The sequence below is a fragment of the Ixodes scapularis genome, unplaced genomic scaffold (genome assembly GCF_016920785.2).
Source record: "Ixodes scapularis isolate PalLabHiFi unplaced genomic scaffold, ASM1692078v2 PGA_scaffold1__304_contigs__length_218370807, whole genome shotgun sequence".
Lineage (NCBI taxonomy): Eukaryota > Metazoa > Arthropoda > Arachnida > Ixodida > Ixodidae > Ixodes > Ixodes scapularis.
In genome coordinates this window covers 93422286-93442092 of record NW_024609846.1, presented here as the reverse complement: position 1 = coordinate 93442092, position 19807 = coordinate 93422286, and the positions used below count along the sequence as shown (strand labels likewise).

General features: G+C 46.1%; 1 protein-coding gene across 1 annotated transcript in view; it reads right to left on the bottom strand.

Annotated features, from left to right (window-relative positions):
• Positions 1–19807, bottom strand: part of LOC8040512 (endothelin-converting enzyme homolog) — a 147465-nt gene that overhangs the window by 72255 nt on the left and 55403 nt on the right. The window contains exons 3-5 of the mRNA XM_042290847.1: positions 13992–14361; positions 5684–5887; positions 2328–2455 (exon numbers count right to left, since the gene is read on the bottom strand). Coding sequence (XP_042146781.1) covers positions 2328–2455; positions 5684–5887; positions 13992–14361 — 702 coding nt within the window. The remainder of the gene's footprint in view (positions 1–2327; positions 2456–5683; positions 5888–13991; positions 14362–19807) is intronic.

Below are 19807 nucleotides of genomic sequence, written 5' to 3'. Positions count from 1 at the left end.
AGCACTGGATTAGTTTGATGGCTCGTAGCATTGTTTGCGGGTATATAGTTCAATGCATCGTTGCAGTCAGTTTGTCGCGTCACCGCATATTCCATTTCCGTTGGTGCTCACAAAATAAACGCAAACATAAAAAAAAAAAAAAAAAAACATTAACTAGAGGTGACGCGCGGTATATGCCGTGCCTGAGCAGTATCGAAAAAAAAAAGAGAAAATAAATGCAAGCGCTGTTCAGATCTTTGCCTAAAGGCGGTTAGCTATGCCAGCAGATAATGAAAAGGGCTGGGTGCGGTCAACAGAATAGCTAGCAGACAACGCTCGCAACAGAAAGAGCTTTATGCGCACGCGCTTAATCTCTCCCGTGACGCCGCATTTCTCCACGGCACAGTTCTGGCCGTCCCACCGGTCGACGCTCGCTTGATATTAAAAACTTAGGCCACTGTACATAGTATAGGGGAGTAATCGTAACGATCAGTCGGCTAATTAGGTAAAATTTCTTAATTAACTTTTTAGTTAGTAAAAATAGACTTATGGTTCCAATTAGAAACTTGTTCAGCGTCACCGAAAACCATAAAATGAATACTTTTTGAGAGATACTTCGAGCGCGTGAGAAGCGTAGTAGTGCGCTAAAGGTACCACTGGTGCAACAGGTACAAGCATGGGGCAGAGGACTATGTTACCAGACGGAAAAATCGGGCGGGAGCGTAATTGCGCCGGTAGCCTTGTTCCTGCAGCACCAATGGTACATTTAGCGCTCAAAGTCTTTCTAGGAATGATCTAGTGGTTTGCGTTACACTCAGAAAGTTTCTATTTGGAACCATTTGTCTATTTTCACTAATCAAAAGTTCATTGATATATTCAAATTAATTAGCCGACTGGTCGTTACGATTAGCCGCCTAGACTATCTTCCCTTGGCCGAATAACTCACCTGAACAAACAGACCACGTAAGTGTAGTTTTAACGGCTTAAAAAAAAAATCGGTTAAGCTTAAAAAGAAAAACAAAACACCCTGTATAAGAAACCATGGCTTCGAATAACAATTTCCGAAAGAGTCACGTTTCGGACTCCGTATATGCACTTGGGGGGTTGATGAACCAATGTCATCGAACCCCCGACGTGTACAAGCTAGAGTCATTAACGTGCAACTATGTGCCTTAATGAACCCGACATAGGGCTCGTATTAATGCTCGCAAATTGCCTCTCTTTGAAGAATAAAACCAGATGCCATCATACCGGTTAGGCAGGGGACGCAAAGAGAGAAAGCGAGGAAGAGTGAGAGGGCCATTATATTGTCACAATAACCGTTCGTCCACGAGCCTGTTTGGCCAGCTGCGCGCGCGGCAATATGATATAATGCCCCCCCCCCCCCCTCTCTCTCTCTTTGTTTCGCTCTTTGTGTCCAATATGACAAACTTAAAAGATAGTAAAGTATATGCTTTGTTTTTTTGTTTTTTTTTTCTATTCGAGAGCACCGACCGATCAAGGTGAGGAACTTATCAAACAAAAGTATAAATAAAAAATTGGCAGCGACCTTTACATTTAAAGTTCTATAAGGCATAAAACCCAATGTAGGGAATTGGTAAAGGAATTGGTGAGTCACATGGCGTATATCTTCCCTCAAGATTTAGCGGGGAAAGTGAATGGTTGTATAGGCCACGTGACGTCGATTTCCCCCGCTAAATTTAGCGGGGAAACTTAATTGATGCCTAGATTAAAAGACGTGAATTTTCCGGCTACATTTAGTGGGGAAACTGCATTGGTGTATGGATCACCTGACGCCAGGTCACGTGGCATAAAATTCTTCGCTAAATTTAGTGGCGAATATGAATTAATGTATATGTCACGTGACGTCAATTTTTTCGCTAAATTTAGCGGGAAAATTGAGTTCGTCTGCAGGTCCGTTGACGTCATGTCACGTCACATAGAAGTTCTCCGCTAAATTCAGTGGGAAAAGTGAACTCGTGTATAGGTCACGTGACATCAATTTCTCCGCTAAATTTAGCGGGAAATGCGCGGACGGACGAAGGGACAAACGTTTGGGATTGGGGGAGGCGTTTAAAATCATTCCGTGCTTTAATATAGTATGTAAACGGCAGGTTGACCTATACTACTCGACACACTATTAATGAGTGATTTCACTACATAAAGGCTTGTGAATTGATAAGCAGGTACTTGGCAGATGAATTAGTCGAATCATCTTAAGTTTCTTGTAAATGCTTCTATAAGCGAAGTTAAAAGTTAAAACTAAAGCCTCCTTTCTTTTCTATCTTATTTTTTTATAGGGAACACGAGAGACGTGATAGTACCTGGTTTATATGAACAACACTTACGATATCGAGCAGATTGACGATAGGTTTCTTTCCCAGGGCTTCGACCGTTTCGTTCTTATCGAGACAGGAGTAGTAGTAGGTTCGCGCTTTCATCTCGGCCATGCTCTTGAGTTCCGTCTTCTCGTCCTCTGGGAAGAAAGCGGCACAATCGTAGGACACACAAATATACCACGTACGTCGCTTACGAACTCGTCCAGACAACAACAGACACATCTTGATGACATCCCAAATACATTTTGTTGGAGGTCTCCGATGAGCAATAGATCAACCAACCGATCATGTAAACACGGTGTAAGGGACGGCTGGGGCCAACATAAAAGCTGTTTTTGTTATGACAATGAAAAATGTTAGTTGAGCAGTGTGAAACTAGCCGCTTTTTACCACAGTGCCTCAAACAGGTCTCCGACTGGTGTGTCTAGCGTCCTATTCCGCCCATGCATCGATAGGCATCACGATGTGCCAATAAATGACGTCACAAAAGCCAGACAGTGTTGCTGTCCTATGTCGTGATCCTCGTGGTGGGGTGTAACAATTCTGAAAAAAAAAAAAAAAAACCACAAAAATAACAAAAAACACGAGAGAATGCGAGGATCCCTGTCCTCTTAGTGTCCCAACTCCTGGCTGCCTAAGCTTCCGGGGACTATCAAGCTGGAGAACAACCTGCAGTGTAACAGGCATTTGCCACATCAACCACTGTTGCTGTGATACCGCCAGGGTCGCGGTCGGCGAAAACTTGACACCGATATAACGTCCTCAAGCAGAAATCGAGGAACCACTTTCGAGGACGCGATGATCACACCAGTCGGAGATGGTATTAAGCAGAAACGCACATATTTTTTGTTTATCTTGCAACGGTTCATATTTGTCAGTTCGTGAACCAGAGTTGACAATCTGTGCAAAATCAAGTTCATTCATGCTTCATGTCTCGTTCGCAAATGCCACTTGCAATTGCGGAATGGAATTTCATGTCAAATAATATAGTGACAGAAACTAACAGCGCTAGATTGGAAGAAATGCTCACTGTCTTTATTAATCATAGTAATGAGACGTAAAATTGTAATAAGAACTGTAACTTCTGTTATTGCTTCAATCGTATGCCTGTACGTTCTTTAATCTTAGTGTTCTCCTTATGTCCTTAAAAACTTTTAAATTTTATTTAAACCCTCCATTTGTGTAATACCCGGAAACGGGCCCTCGACGCAGAAAAGTAAATAAATATGACATTCTTCCGCTGAACACCACCAAACCAATACAACTCGCATAACGACTATGAACCTTCTTGTGATTGTAACATGGTGAATGCTACTCACGATAATCCCATACTTCGTGTCAGTGAGAGAGGCACGGGCAGGACGTCAGTACCATTAGAAAGGTCTTTAACACAAGGATCCGGACAAACAAATAATTTCACACGGTTACGCTTCTGCACCTGCGGGAGTGCCAACCCTGTGAACACTTTCCACCCTACTTGCAAGACAGCGAACGTATTGGGGACCAGCTTTTGTGAATTTCTCGGTAAAAATAACCCCGTGACAAAAGTTTCACTTTTAAATATAAATATTCCAATTCATCTAAGAAGCAGTAATAGTAAAAATGCTCGATTACATTTCTTTGTGGCAATTGGTCACTTAACCTACCGATTTATCGATTAATTCTTTAATCATGATTATTTTTACACCGGTTAATCCGTAAAATTTTGACGAAACAAAAAATTAAAGAATAAACGGTTCCACCACACAGACGTGGACGAGAACACCTGTAGAAAAGGCGAACTTTAGGTAGATTCTTAACCTAAAGTAAACTGTAGGGGTCAAGATTTGTAACTCCAGACAAGTGCAAAAGGTTACGGGTATCCCGACCACTTCAACGCCGCGCGAGTGTGCGTCCTTTTAGCGCTGCAGAGACACTTGTGAACCGTCGAAGGAGGTCGCTCTTGTCGGAGAATATCAACGAGCCTCTTTACGTCATGCAGCTGAAGTAATAATATGTGAATTTGAGTGTCTTTGAACCTATCTCAGCTACACATCAAGGTTGATTCCCAATCGAAATTGTATCGCGTTGTTTATTCCATTATCAATTAATAAAAAAAGGTAATTTTTTACTTTTCAAAAGGTTCTGAAGGGAAATGAACGAGACCGATTCATCGATTACTTATCAACTAAAGGGCGCCGATTAAACGGGTTAAAATTTTTAATTGACGTTATCGCATCACGACTCCCCAAAATACGCTGCACGTGGCCATGGTACAATATGGGGACGTTAAAGCCTAATCTCTGCAATGGCGCACGGCGTCGAAAGCACTCTCGAATAAATAGATCAGTGGCGGGCCGTCACTTCGTGTGCTCTCAGTGATAACGGGGCTTCGATGCGACGTCCTGCACTCTGATTCACTATAAGCCGGATCGGAGCAGACTCTGCCAACGGATGGAGCCAAGCAAACCGCGCCAAAAGTGATCCATCCTTAAACGATACTTCATTCTTAAAGCTTTTCTGCGCGAGTGTTTCAACGGATAATTTAAGAACATTCCTACAAACAGGGAAAAACGCATTAAGTAGCAAAAGAATTATGAAAAGATAACGAATAAATTTTTTTTAATTAGTGAAAATAAACATGTGGTTCCAATTAGAAACTTGCTGAGCGTCATCGAAAAACCCTCAAGCAGTAAATTTTTAGAAAGGCTCGAAGCGCGTGGGAAGCGCCGGGATTGCGCTAATGTTATTCCTACTCGTGCAGCAGGTACAAGGCTGCAGATACGAAAACGCGGATGATAAAAAAATTACCCGCATTTTTTGCATCGCCGTACTCTTCCGCGTGCAGCAGGCTCTTCGTGTACATGCTGGTATTTCAGACACTGCTTGTCTGAAATACCACAGGAAGTTCTGCGCGAGTATGTGTAGGTTTTATGGTAGCCTGTCAACGTCAATAAACAAGACAAAAAAAAAATACGATGATCGACTGTTTTTGTTAACTCTGTCCATCCATGTGCGTGCGTTCAGCAGCCAGAAAGCGCGTGATTTTAACTTTCACTCGCAGGCAGATTAAGAACGCCGGAGAATACTTTTAGTTTTCCCGCCTCCAGCGCGAGCTTCCTACTTTTGATAACACTTCGGCGTGTCATCAGCTTAGAGTGTGCACTGGCAGCCAAAGCACGGCGGAAGGCAACGAGCGCGTGCTGGTGGCCAGTCATTCGAAACAGACGCTCTGCCGCCCTCATAATGGTCCTTATATTTCGATGAAGGCCTGCGCGAGCTCTTCGCTCTTCCTCCTTGTCTTAACCGAGTTCCTCGAGAGGCATTCAGTGATCGCGAAAAAGCCAGCGTAGAAAAATGAAGGAACGTTCGCTCAAGAAACCCACCTAGTACGTTCTTCATAACCAGTTGGTTTTCCTGCCAAAGCTTGCCGAAGGTGCCCCAGATGGACTTGCCATCTGGAAGTGGATTGGACTTGATCCAGCCCCCGCAGGCGTATTGGTAGAAGTCTTCGCAAGGGTCCTTTTCGTGGTCCATCGCGTTCAGGATGGAGCTGGCGACCGTCACGCATGCGGGCGTCACGCAGTATTCTGTAATAGGTGACGACACAAAACGCTGTGGGATTCGGAGGAGTAAAGACAACACCACATAGAAGAAAAGGCCTGCGAACACAGACGCCGTCACCAGTAGATCCACGCAGCGCCGCCTAGTTCGCGTAAGCGTCGCCGCCAGCTTGACATGCAGCGTCTTACGACGAACGCGACGCTATCCTCCGCGACAACTTTTCTTGGCAATGAAGTAGAAGCTACAGGCCACGCGTTCCCTCTCCCGTTTTGAGCGCTGAATAAAGCTGTGCGCGGGCTCTCCTTCTCATTTTGGAAATGCCAAGAAAAGTTGTTGCGGAGTATAGCGCGGGGCGACGCCAAGATGGACGCGTCTGCCCTATTGTGGCGTACTCTCGGCGAGCTTAGCGTGTTTGCCGCTTGCGGCGGGCCGGGAGTCCACCAACGTTGACGTCATGCACAGGCCTTGTCTTCTAGGTGGTATTGGTAAGGAACACAAAGACCGTTGTCCGATTCTGCCACCGCTTACAACAATCACTCAATTATGTCGTAACAGGTGCGAAATTTTTTTATAATCCCCTGTTTGGCGGCAGATTAGTTTTTTTTTTTTTTTTTTAATACTTTGTTGTGGACAATTTTTGTATAAACAGCACAAATCACTACACTGGTGATGGCTGGTGTCAAGAATTTGGAACAAATAAAAAAACTTAGTCCTTAGTTGTTTAGACTGCAGGAGTCTAGTCTGCCAGGGCATGGCGAACCTGTTACCCGCTGTAGACGAGAAATTTTGCAAGTGCAGAACGACTCTTAGCCTGAGGACTTTAACGTGCATCACGCAGTAGTAATACACGACCGCACTCCGGTACGATGATCATCCACATCGAAACGGGCAGGGGTAGGGATCGAACTCAGAAGCCCAGGGTTCTACAGCGCAGATTTTCGCTCCACGTGCTCCAAGCTGCGGTACGGTAACAGACAAAGTTCCGGTGGGAGGGCTGTTTGCGTTAGCAGTCGAATTTAGCGGTTTAGATTTTCGACGCCACTACACAAACATTTTGCTCTTTTCACTCTTAGCACTAAAGCATTTAACTAGAAAAGAAGATGTAACAAACAAATTGAATAGCTGCCAAATGAGTATTGTTAGTTCCGCCCGAGCACCTCCTTCATCTATACGCCGCAGGGCTGAAGTCAGTGTGCCGCATCACAAAAGAGTGGCGTTTTTGTAAATGTCTACTCCGGTCAAAAATCCGTTAGATTTTTTTTTCTGATAAGAGTAGCGTTAGCAGACATAATGTGCTGGCCAAATTTTATTTTCATGGCGTGGAACCAGGATCTCGCGATCTCAAACCAAGAACTCCACGCTCATCATTACAGCTTCTATTTTGAAAGGAATCCTTACTTTAATCCCAAGACTTTTCACGTAGCAAAATATACAAAATTGGTTGTTAGCTGTTTATACAGCAGGAGTTTAGTCTGTCAGAACAGGGCGACATTGTTACCCACTGTAGATGAACAATTTAGCCAATGCAGTATGACTGCTAGCCTGGGGTCCTTAAAGTGCACAACGCGGTAGTGATACACGACCACACGCTGGTACGATGCTTATCCAAATCGAAACCGGCAGGGGTGGGGATTGAACCCAGGATCTCTGCAGCGCGAGCTTTCGCTCCACGTGCTCCGAGCTGGTGCGCGCTAGCCCACTAGGCCATCGATCCCCCTTTTCCCGCAGCATTTTCAATCTCACGCTGACTAAAGTAGCAGTCATCGGAAGACAAAGAAAGTTGTTCTGCAGTGCGTGGACCACGAGCCAACCGGGCATCTACGCAGCGCTCGGCAGAGCCGACGGTAGCTGGTTCCAGACGCCACAGTCATGAGCTCGAGTGCCAGGGAACCCTGCCAGCCTTCGAGCCTGTACAAAAGCGCCGTGGCGGACCGTGAACTCGTCAGCGGTGGCCGCTGCGTCCACCACTGCACGAACGACGCGCCCCTGGAAGGCTACTGCGGCGTCTACAAGCACGACGGGGGCTCCGCCGAAGGCACGACGGCATTCACGAGCTTCCTCGACCAGGAACAGGCGGGCAAGTCCTCAGCGCCCCGTAAGTACTGTCGCGACGCGAAGCTCGAGGGTTACCAGGCGAGCAAGATTCCGGTCGTCAGCGACGCCGAGACCGGGCTCCCAGTTATCGACTCTGAAAGCTCCATCATGAATATCATTCAGAAGGTATCGGACATCGAAGTGAGCGTGGACTTTATCGACAGCTCGATCGACGCCATCATGGCGCGCATCAAGGAACAGCGAGAAAAAGCGCTGCCCACCAAGGTACCGAGTGGTAGCAGTGGCGTTCGCAGTTGCGCCAGCAGCTCCACTGCCAGCAGTAGTGGGAACAGCTCGGCTGCGAGCAGTAGCAGCAGCAACGCCAGCGTTGATGAGGCCTACGTGTCGGGCTCCGCCTCCAACCAAGCTTAAAGTCACCCTCCCCCAACATCTCGGACTCTCGGACGCTGAAGAGTTCGTTGAAAGTTTCTCTTGTGTGAGCTGCAGTGGCAAGTGAAGGATTGATACGTCGGAGAAATGAAGACGAGGTCAGAAGCTAATTAAACGAAAGGACACGTAATTGCCTTTTGTGTATTCTATTCATTGATTCTAAAACCGACATTGGGAAACATTGATTCAAGCGTTTCCCACAATATGAAGAAGTTGAGAAGAGAAAAGAAGGGGGGGGGGGGGGGGGGGGTGTTCAAGGTATATGCAGAGATTTGTTTTTGTAAACGCCACCAACGCAAATGTTTCAGCTGTGCTTTACAGTCGCTGTTCATAACTACCGCATGTAGTTATGAATAGCGAGAACTGCTCTTCTCTGGGCAGGCGCTACACCTACTAAGACTACCAGCTCGCACTTGCGACCTTCGATGTATAAGACTACTAAAGTTACGCAGACTTCAGTGAAGCTCTGCCATGGCCTTTTGTCACAGTTAAATGTTTGGCTGCTCGGTTGTGCGAGGTTTTGGTGCGACAACAAATGCACGATTGCATCTATTCTAACGTCTACGTACTTCGGCACGGAACTGTGTTGCCACCAAGTCATAAAAGTGCGAAGCTGCTAAAGCGCCACCAAATGGTATTGACTGAGGATTTTGTGGTGACCGATTTCGGATGTCATCACCGACCACATAAAAACATTAACAACAGATTGGAGAAAGGTTATCTGGAGTTACCACTAGAAGTATTTGCGCTGCAGAATTCAATGCCCGCTCCCTCAAAACTAAGCAAGTGAAAAGTTGGTTAAAATGCAGAGAAGAGGGACGTTATAAAATCTAGAGTATGGACGCCGGAAGCTCCCTCCGTGTGGTATTCAGTTCGTACACAAGCCGCCGCATTACTTTCTTTCACAGGCGCTTTCACACAGCACACGGCACAGCTTTACAAGATTTACAAGCATGCCAAAGCTCACGCGCACGCTGCACATGCTGGCACGCACGGGTCACCAGTGTAAGTTCGTCGAGGTTGCGATGATATAAAAAAACCAAGCTCTTTTTCGATGACTAAAAAAAAATATGAAAGACGTTTAGAATGTTTTGTAATGCGAAATTAGAGTGCAGCCCTTGAGAACGAGGAAAGGAGGGTACGGAGGGTATGGTGTGCCACTCCTTCCCTATCCGTACCCTCGCTTCCTCCTCTCCCCCTCCCCTCCCATTAAGCGGCAAATCTTCGCTAAACTCCCGCTAAATTTAGCATAAATTTCAACGCGAAATTTAGCGAGGAATTGTTTTGCTAAATTTAGCGGGAAATTTAGCAAAATTTCTTCTGCTCAATTTAGTGAAAAATTTAGCAAAACTTTTCCCGCTACATTTAGCGGGAAAATTTCCACTCTAAATTTAGCGGGCAAATTGACGTCACGTGGCCTCTACACCAATTCAGTTTCTCCCTGAATTTAGCGGGGAAACTGTGACGTCCAATAATGCAACGCGTGCGGTTACGCCGACGCCGCTCAACCCGGAAATGGGCGCCTATGAGCGGCGTTCTAAAAGAGTGGATAGACCTCAAAGCATCTGGCGTTGAGGTCTACCCACTACCTTTCCAATCAAAGTCATTTCAGAACTCGGCGTCGTCCTGACGTCACCTCAACCCTTGCGCGAGAAGCAGACGACTAGCACTCCGCATAGGGAGTATTCCAAGGACGCCATATTTGAATGCGTTGTTCGCTGGGCATGTACAGAACCAGCTCACACTGATAGGTTTTCGAAACCGCCAATCTTAATGGTGTGGAACGCACATTGCGAAAGCACTGTGGAAGTTTGCCATCAGCACGCACTGGGCAGCTACGCACGATGCTATGGCTGTCCGTAAATACCCGCTTATATGGTCACCATGCCCGCTATACTCGGTTCACTCTAAACCCGAGACTAGAGATGTCTACGTCAGCGCGGCTCCGTGCAAAAGAGTGCCGTTGTCATGTGATGGCGCATCGTGCACAGCATAGTGGAAGGTGTCTCGCCGTGTGAACAACACGTTTTTGCGCATTGTTCGTCTTTTGTGTCTCCATTTTTATCCCTTGCCTTTTCTGCGATATTTGTATACAGCCTGAATCACCAACTCGCCCAAACCTCCATATTAACGAGCTTTGCGATTACCGCGGTGACAATATTTGTGTGGGACTCGGAGCCAATAAATAAGCTACGCTTTAGAGTAGCGTCTTTTAAGCCATCTTGGTACTTAAAATCATGGTTGCCAGTGATGTGAAGCCTAGATAAAATCGCAGGAAGCGCTTTTCCGTCTTCCAGAAGTGTTAAAACAGTTTGCGGCAGGGAAAAACGATATCACCTGAGCATCCTAACACCGCATCTAAAGCTATAGAGGAAGTCGCATTTTTGAATTGTAACCATCGACAGTTGCGTCTGCTCTGCACAAACCACCAAGATGGCGGAACCCACTAGCAGATTGGGCAACGGAGTGCCGATACTCTGATACCCTAGTCACACGTGCGCCTTAAACGGTCATTGAGCCAACGACAGTTGACTCAATCGCAATCAGCCGGAGTTACGCGGCAGTGCCAACAGTCATTGAGCCGCTAACGATAGTTGGGTTCAACTGAGCCCAACTGTCGTTGGCTTTGTTAACTAATCACAGGGCGGCATCCGCCGTATTGCCGCCGACGGTCAACGCCAGCGAGGCACATACGAATGCCGAAGATTGGGGGAGGTATCTAGAAAGTATCGTAGTTGCAAATATTGTCAGAAACGATATGATTCCGGGCCGGAGTTGAAGCTAAAACGATTACGGCTCCTCGCGGAAGTTCACGCTCGGCGAGTGCGGCTATTGTGATGTCGGTGCCGATGAGTCTCGTTAGGTCTCTCTTGCTTGAATTTGTGTGAGACGTTCTAATTATCATTGCTTTAATCTAAAAATAAAATGAGGTTCATTATATGTTGTGTTTATACTTTTATTTTTTTTGTTTATAATGAATGAAATGTGTGCGTATAATTAATTTGCATTACTTTTTAAAAAAAAATGTAATGTGACATGAGATTTGATTTCCTTTCGGTTTAAACTTGGATCGAAAGTTGGGGTTCTTAGGCTCATGTGCCGTGTAAAACCGGACAACTTAGTTGAGCTCAACAGTTGGTAGACGCCAACGATCGTTAGCTCAGTGATCGCTGAAAAAGCTCGTGTTACCCTCCTTCTGCGTAGCTTATTTAAGTGGCGGTAGCGCGTCTCATACGGTGAACACGAGCACTGCATGAGCATTCGATTTGGGCTCGTAATAATCAACAGTTCGACAAGCATTTGGGTAGTGACTCGTGTTCAGTCACTGCGATGATGAAAAATAGCCGAACCCTAACAATGAATCAAACTCGGCGCGTGGCTGTGCTTTCCCAAGCCAGCGCGTGGCTATAATAAAAACTGGCGGCATATAATCATCTCCAGACTACGTGGTCGCTTGTTCGGGCAGCAAGTTGAGGAGTGAACGCTTCTCATTTTCTTTAATTTTTTCAGCGACTAATGTTGTCTGGAGAGAAAACCTAACACGTTTTTCATAAGTTATAAACGTCAGAGATTTATTCTAAGTGGTAATTGAGTGAAGTAAAAAAAAGAATCGTCGCACCGCCTTTTCAAAAGGTAACTCCGGCCCATTTCCCCAATTTTGGTGATATTCAGATAGATAGATAGATATCTCGGCTTAAGAGAGGTGTTACTTGTTTTTTTTTTTCTTTTCTCCGGTGTTTTGTGTATTTTTATAGATATTCTATCTCAACGTTTTGTTTTGGGGGTTTACGGCGAAACCAAAACTACTGGCTAGAGCGTGATGGCAATTCTTGTGATCGGCTCAATGGCCATCGTGTGACGCAAGGTTCATATGCGGTACCGCAAAACGGCCTAGTCGCAAGAGCAGTTCCGATCACTCAGGTAAGATGCTACGGCTGTTTTACGGCTTTACTATCAAACGCATGTAGCAGATATTAATACACATGCATAAAGTTGCCGGCCGAAAAGCGAGTTGGCCCCGATGAACGCAGGCTCAGAAGGAGCCCCCACTTATCTTCAGACAACTACTATCTTGATGGCGTGTCACGCACGTTGCAGAGGCTTTGTTGAAGCTAATCGTATAATCGCGCTGAGCGGGAACGAACTAAACTACGGCCGCCAGCGAATGCCTGACCTCCGACACCACAACGCGCTCGAGCGAGCGGGGAGTCAATAATTTTCGTGCGCGATCATCGAAGAAGACGTACAAACTACGGCCGCTAAAACGTGACATAACGAGCGGAAATCGTTCGCTGGGACGGTTGAAAACGCGTCAGAAAAAACTTTCAGCCTTTTTACTCTGGTGAACCAGGATTGACCAGCAAAGCTGTACTATGGTGGGACGACATCAAGGGCGACGCCTAGAGGACGACGTCTAGGGCGATCTCAAGGACGACTTCTGGGATGACCTCGAGGTCGACGCCTAGAGGATGACGCCTAGGACGACCTCAGGGACGACCTCTAGGATGACCTCAATGACGACGTCTATACGACCTCGATGACGACTTCTGGACGACCTCGAGGACGACGTCTACGACGACCTCAAAGATTACCTTTAGGACGACCTCGAGGACAACCTCTCGGAAGACCTTAAGGACGACGTCTAGGACGACCTCGAGGACAACTTTTAGAACGACGCCTAGAGAAATTCAGCCTTTCGAGGCTCGAAAGGTTGCCGCCGTCTGTCCAGAGTTTTTGTGTCGAGATTTATTTGTCCACGGACACGAAACTAGGGAAACTAGCCCTTAAAGGAGTAGTCCGGCGATTTTTTGAGCTACCTCAACTAACTATATTTTCTGACTCCCCGGCCTTTACTCTTTCCGGTATGCTATTTAGTATCGCGAAATTCATAATAGTTATTGCGAAATCGTCAAATAAAAAAGATGCTAAAACCAACATTCAAATATACCCGCACTTTTCAGTGCTGTGATGTCAGTGAGGAGAGCTGGCTTGCCAGTCGAGCGAGCAGTCTAAAAAATAGAATATGCCGAACATTTATTCCATGCTGGGGCGCGGGGACTCGAGCGAGCTTCCAAAGCATTCATTTGACACCATGAAACTGCTTCGAATCAGTTGGGAACAAATTCTACAGTCCAAAGAATGAACCTTGCACTTCCACTGACGTCACTTTTTCGTTGTTGCCAGTGGAGACTTTCAGTTTGAAAAACACGGTGAGGACCAAAATTGTAAATTCAATAACTTCGTGAAAAAAAAAATAATTTTGACCTAATATTTCGTATACTATTTTGGCGATGTTGTTTGGCGAGTTTAGCCAAATTTCAAGCAAATCGGGGACCATGAAGAAATCGCCGGAGTACCCCTTTAACAGCTCCGCTGTAAAAACACGGGGAAAGAAGTGGTAATACGGACAAGAAACCTCTGAAAACGAAGATGACATCGGTGCACAAGGTTGCTTGACAAACAGCCAACCGGTTGAATGCCCGCTGAGAAGGTGGGGGTAGTATTTTAATATTGATTGTAGGGTGGTTCGCGGTTTCCCAGTTTTGAAATATTTCGGCGTTGCTTGTATTTAGTCTCCGTAAATCGGTATGAGTAATTTACATTGATTTCACTTTTGACCTTTAACGTCAAGAGAGGTGTGCTCACTTCGTTCGGGCTGCACGATCTTCTCGATGATCCGTTCCCGGACGCCCCCCGAGCTGACGCCGACCACGATGGCGAGCACGAAGACGACGAAGGCGAGGAGTGCGACCAGGGCGAGCAGGAACCGCTCGAGCGGCGAGGCCCGCTGCCAGAAGGTGCGCCGATGGGCCCCGCCGGACACCGAGTAGCGAACGCCCATCGGGGCCAGGCCGGCCACCGAGCCCCGGGCCCCGCCGACCCCGGCCGCCACGGGGCCCACGCCGCCGCCTTTCATGTCCGTGAGCACGGTCGAACTGCCGGTCACGTCTCCCGGGATGCTGCTCGCGCTGCTCGTCTCTTCGTCCTCGAAGTCGGTCCTCTTGTAGCGAGGCATCTGCGAACAATCGGAGGACATAGGGTTTCACGCATGGGCGCGGAATGTCTCGTCCACTCATACAACATCGTGGGAAGAGCCCGCTTAAGATCGTTTTCCGCTACAGTCACTAAAAGGATGAGAACAACAAGGATACCGCTATCCCATCTCTATAGCGCGAGCTTCCCACCTTCGATAACACTTGGGCGTTTCGTGAGAGTGTGCACGCGCAGTCAAACCACGAAAAAAAACGTGCCGGAGCAACACCACCTAGACTAATGAAAGCCTCCACATGGCCTCCTCTCCCTCTATGAAACGTCATCATATTCGGATCTCGCTAACTCGGCTATTGGGCCCGAGCCCGACCTTCGACGCACTGATTGGACACGAGCCCCAGCCGAACACTGACACAGCACTCGTGCCCAATCTCACGCCTCGATCGATCTGATTGGGATGACGGTGCAGAGGCCTTCTGTCTAGGTGGTTCTTGACAGGAGTCTTGGCGCCCGAGGGAGATGCCCTGGCGTTCTCATTCTGCCAGTGACTATCTACTGAAGCCCCTCCTCCCGTAGATATGACTAAGCCAGCTTGTCTTCGACAGGTCGGCTCTTTTTGCGTTATCCGCTGCAACGAAACAAACATACAGCCCCCACCAATATGAAAGACCCATTCGACGACGGAGTTTCAGGCACCTGTGCAGGGTTCGCTCAGGCCAAGCCCGTCGCCCACGTTGCCCATGAGGTGAGAAGATACAGGAACCTTTGTTCTATTCTCGCTTTAAAAATAAAGTGATAGGACCAGAGTTTGCTTGACACAGCAGTAAAAGCTGTCTGGGCCGGTGGGTCTTTCCTTATATTAGAGACCGTTCCTGTCGCGCCCACGTGGGGTTTGTTCGCCTATCTAAGAACAGGTTTGGTCGCATGGTCTCTTAAGAGGGCACCAACTTTGCTGTCTTCTGTACACAACTTTTCCATTGATGACAATGTGAGCAAGGAGTAGGCTGGTTTGTCAATTATATTTAAAACTGAAAACTACGAACGAAAGATTGGGACAACAAAAACTACATCACAATCGTCGAGTAAATAAATACAAAGCGTGCGTATGAAGCAGGGCAGCTTTTTCCTCTGCCTCCCTTGTCCCCTCGTTTGGTAAAATAAATAAATAAATAACACCTGACAAAAAAAAAAATCAGTTAGCCCTTGCTTTTTTTTTTTAATTAGTTTTTTGGAAAATGTTTTGTAGATACAGTTATCTTGTACTTTTTTCCGTAGTTAAGCGACACAAATTAAACGAGCAGCAGCAGTCGATGTAACTATACGCGAGTTTATTTGTAATTCTACACCAGGTTGACGTTTCTCAAACGACAGCTACAGAAAGAAAATAGCAACAAGTTGTTCTATTTAGAGATCCCGGTCTGGTACAAGAGCAAAGTGCGGCGCCCAAAACAAACCAAAAAACCAAAAAGGAATTGCGAAAAGGATTAAAAGAACAGAAAAGCAGACAGAAAACTGAGCTATGTTTTGTCCTGCACTTGAGACACCGGAAGGTTTGGACAACGGCGTCAACACTTCGAGAAAGCTAAAACATTATGACGGAGAGTTCTCTTGGTGAATTCGAAGTGCTCCAAAAGCGCTTCATGCTCGCTCATAGAAAACGCTAAATGCTAGCGCGCTTGCGGAAGCAAGGAGATACAAACAAAATAAAGTGCTCCAAATCCGCTCTATATCTACCAAGAGAATTCACCATTGCCAGTGTTTTTCAACCTCGACAATTTTTTTTTTTTTTTTTTTTAAGAGGTCGCGGTTGATTTGAAGGTTTGACACCAGAATGCCAAGATTGTTTTTTAATCGTTGTGGTTCTCGGTTGAGGTACTTCAAATTAAAAAAAAAAGTAAATAAAAACAAGTCACATTTTGCTTTTTTAAGGGTTGTTAATAAACTGCTCAATGCTTTGCAATATGTTTAGGGGGTAAGGGGGCGAAAACAATACAGAGAAAAGAAAAAAAAAGACAGAACAAAAAAGAACATCCGACGTTTGCAGAGGCATTTTTAAACTGATATTTAAAAATGTCATCATCGACTCGCTCGCTGTTCCACAGAAAACTGTATGAAAACAACCACAAAAAAATTTGCCGAACCCGTTTTTTTTCTTTTTAAATCTATACTCGTATTTACTTTAAGAACCTTAGTAGAAAAAAGATTCATGCTTCTCGTGGGACGTTCCTAATTTCCCTCCTTTCGTGTTGTATTAAGATACCAGTAGCGTATATTGCATATTTTATCGAGACGTACAGGTTTCGAACGCGAAAGGAATCGCTTCTTTTCTCAACAACCACTCTAAAAAAGAGTCCGTGGGTCTACTTTCCCGCACAACAGTCAGAGAGCCAATCACCGCAACTTACAGAGACAGCTCAGCGAATGACGATGCCGATATTTAATGTTTGGACCAAGAAACGCGACCTGAGTTGTGACATTAAGCAATGCAAAACGTCACGCTTGCATTGCTTAATGTCACAACTCAGACTGCGTTTTTTGGTCTAAACGTATGTTTCGGCATCGTCATTCACTGAGCTGCCTCCCTAAGTTGCGGTGATTGGCTCTTCGAGTGTTGTGCGGGACAGTAGACGCACGGGCTTTTTTTTAAGTGCAAATCTCCTAAGCACTACTTTACACAGTGCATGCCATAACGCACAATGTTTCCTTTTTTTCTGTGACATAAAGTATATTGACGGCCGACGTATTTTTCAACCAATGTAACGTCATCGTGTCGGAACACTTAAAAAAAAACGTGTACTCCAAGCACGTTTCACGTCATCACTGTCACGACACTCCCCGATGCCGTATATGAAACCAGACAAATTTCCACCGAGGAACGGCGTGCATGTGTGCAGCCAATATTTCTAACTTGGTGTTTTTTTATCGCAACCGATAAACTTAACATCGCTCTAAACCTTCCCTTTTGCCTCCTTGCTTGCCACGTCCTCTCGTTACATCTTCCTCAACCAACCCCCAACCCCCCCCCCCCTTCCCTCCCCCCCCCCCCTTCCCCCCCCCCCCCCCCCCCCCCCCCCCGTTTAGTCTTGGTCCAGTCTTAGGCTGAATAGAGGCTAGCTGTTCAGCGAGTTTTAGTGGTCGTTCGTTACTCCATAAGCACAAGTTATTGGCGGTTTTCGACGCGTGTTTTTAAACCTACTTTCGCGGCTTCACATCTTCAGATCGCGAGGCGATGCGAAGCTCGAAAAGGATGGCAAGCGAACCTTCCTCCACAGCTTTCTGCTCCAGCCGCTTGGAGCCATATATATCGCTGGAGTCTCCAATAGCACGGAGGCGAAGCCGCGGCGCCTACTGCAAAAAGAGCAAGGCGAGTCTACCAAGATCCGGAAAGCAGACTGATTGTCTCGAACCGTGATACCCGATGCTACGAAGCTCGTCCGTAACGGCTTCTCAAATCCGCGGGTAGACAGTGGACGTGGAAGTGGGGTAACGTTTGAGCTCCGCGATGTTTACGCGTCCTATAAACTACCACGGGTCACGAGCGAGTTTTCCAGGAACGCCTGCTCTGTACGTCCGTGCAAGCTAGTCCTGTTATATACACGCGCGTCGGAGAGATCAGCATTCAAATACTTGCGGACGTGGTTTTATACTGGCTACGATAACAATACCTACAAAAAAAATCAAATTAATCAAAAATAAATCACGGGTTAAATTTTGTTTCGGGATTTAATTTTTCAAGTTTGCAGCATTGCTTGTTTGCAATTGTATGGGTTATATCAGCGTTGGACTTGAACTCGCATCCAAAAACGAGGGCGGTGTCGGCGTTCGCCGAGGTGACTCGGATTTCACTTTTCGGCCAGCAGCGTTGCTCGATGGACTTTGAAAAAAATCTATCAGATATAATTTTATTCTTGAGAAGAGCCTTGGCGGGTATTAATGTTTTCGTTCAACGACAACGAGTGATTCCCCTTTGTATACACACTCTAAAAAAATTCGTCGCGTCTATTTTCCCGCAAAGCACTGGGGAGAGCTGCAGTCGCTGCCCCAGTCTACAGGGTGACACAGAATGACGAGACAGAAAATATACGTTTAAGCGTAAATGAACACTGCAGTGTGACACGAAGCGTTACGATTCACGTGTTAAAAGCATGCTTATGGCGCCGATAGCGCGGACTACTTATGTAAAACCGAAAAAAAAATTATGCTTGTTTTTTTTTTCCCCTTTTTTTTTTGTTCTTTTTTGTGCTGTATCGTTTTCCGAACTTCTTCGGTAAATTTCGGCGATTGTTTTCCAGGTTGATTTACCAGGTTGTATGTGTACTGGATCTTTACAGAGTGCACTCTAAAAATCTGGAACAGCGCCGTCATAACCGACCTTCAATTTTCGTTTCCTCTTATTCCGTTCGCTCCATTTCATCATTACAACAGCAGGACAGGTTACTGCCATTTTAGATGCTACTGTGTCCTTCTCCCCAGCATAGGCCCTTCTGTAGACCCGTGAACGCCCGCTTCAGTGGCTCCGCAACTCGGCAAGACAAGAGAAGGTCGGCTATGGCGGCTCAATCTGGCGCCTGTTTAAAGCGTCTATACTCTCCGTCAAAGCGGTTGGGAGATTAGATCACTACTGTCTATGGAGGGAAGTCTGTGAATACCGAGGAAAAAATATGTCTAGATCTAAAAAAAGAACATATATATATACGGTCGTAAAATACTTTTATAGGGGGTTCATCAACTTGTCCATGTTTAACTCCCTAAAAAGTTGTTTTACGCACCCCACATAAGGGTTCTTCGTGAAAAAACCTATAAGGAGTTCTTTTAAGCTCATCTTTTTAATGCGAAAAAGTTAACTTCATCGCCCAGTTGCCTTTCTATTGGCGACGAGGTGTTTTGGTGACGCCACCTCGCGGGCTCGCTCCTGTGACGCAGTTGGTAGGATGCGAGCAAACGACGCGCTATGTCAATGCACGGAGTGGCTGTGTTAGTTCGCATCTTATCCGCTTAAAACCGGTTTATTTATTAAAAAAACGCCCATAACATGTTTTTTAAATGATCTTTCTAGGAAATAACAGCGCCTCGAAGTTGTTTTTTTATAAAAGAAAAACTTTAAAATGTTCAAAAACAAGCCCAAGCTTCACATTGCAGCTTGCGCGGGGTGTGTTAGGGCTATTCACAGCCTATCTGATTTTTGTTTCTCCGAATCTGTGGAGGCTGCTGTAGAAAAAGGTTTTCCATTAAAAAGAGTAAATTACTTGCTGTCTTCTTGGCTGTGCACGTGCGCAGAGTTGTGCTGCAAAGCGCCGCACACTTGTTTTAGCTACGTTGAGTTTGCCGATGCCAACGCTTCTCATGTGTGACTTGACAGTTGCTGACAAGCAAATACTCGTCAGCAACTGACGTTTAGAGCCTCCCGAATTGAATATGTGGCAAAGAAGCTTGTCACATCGCGACTCCTGCTCGAAACAAAAGCAGACATT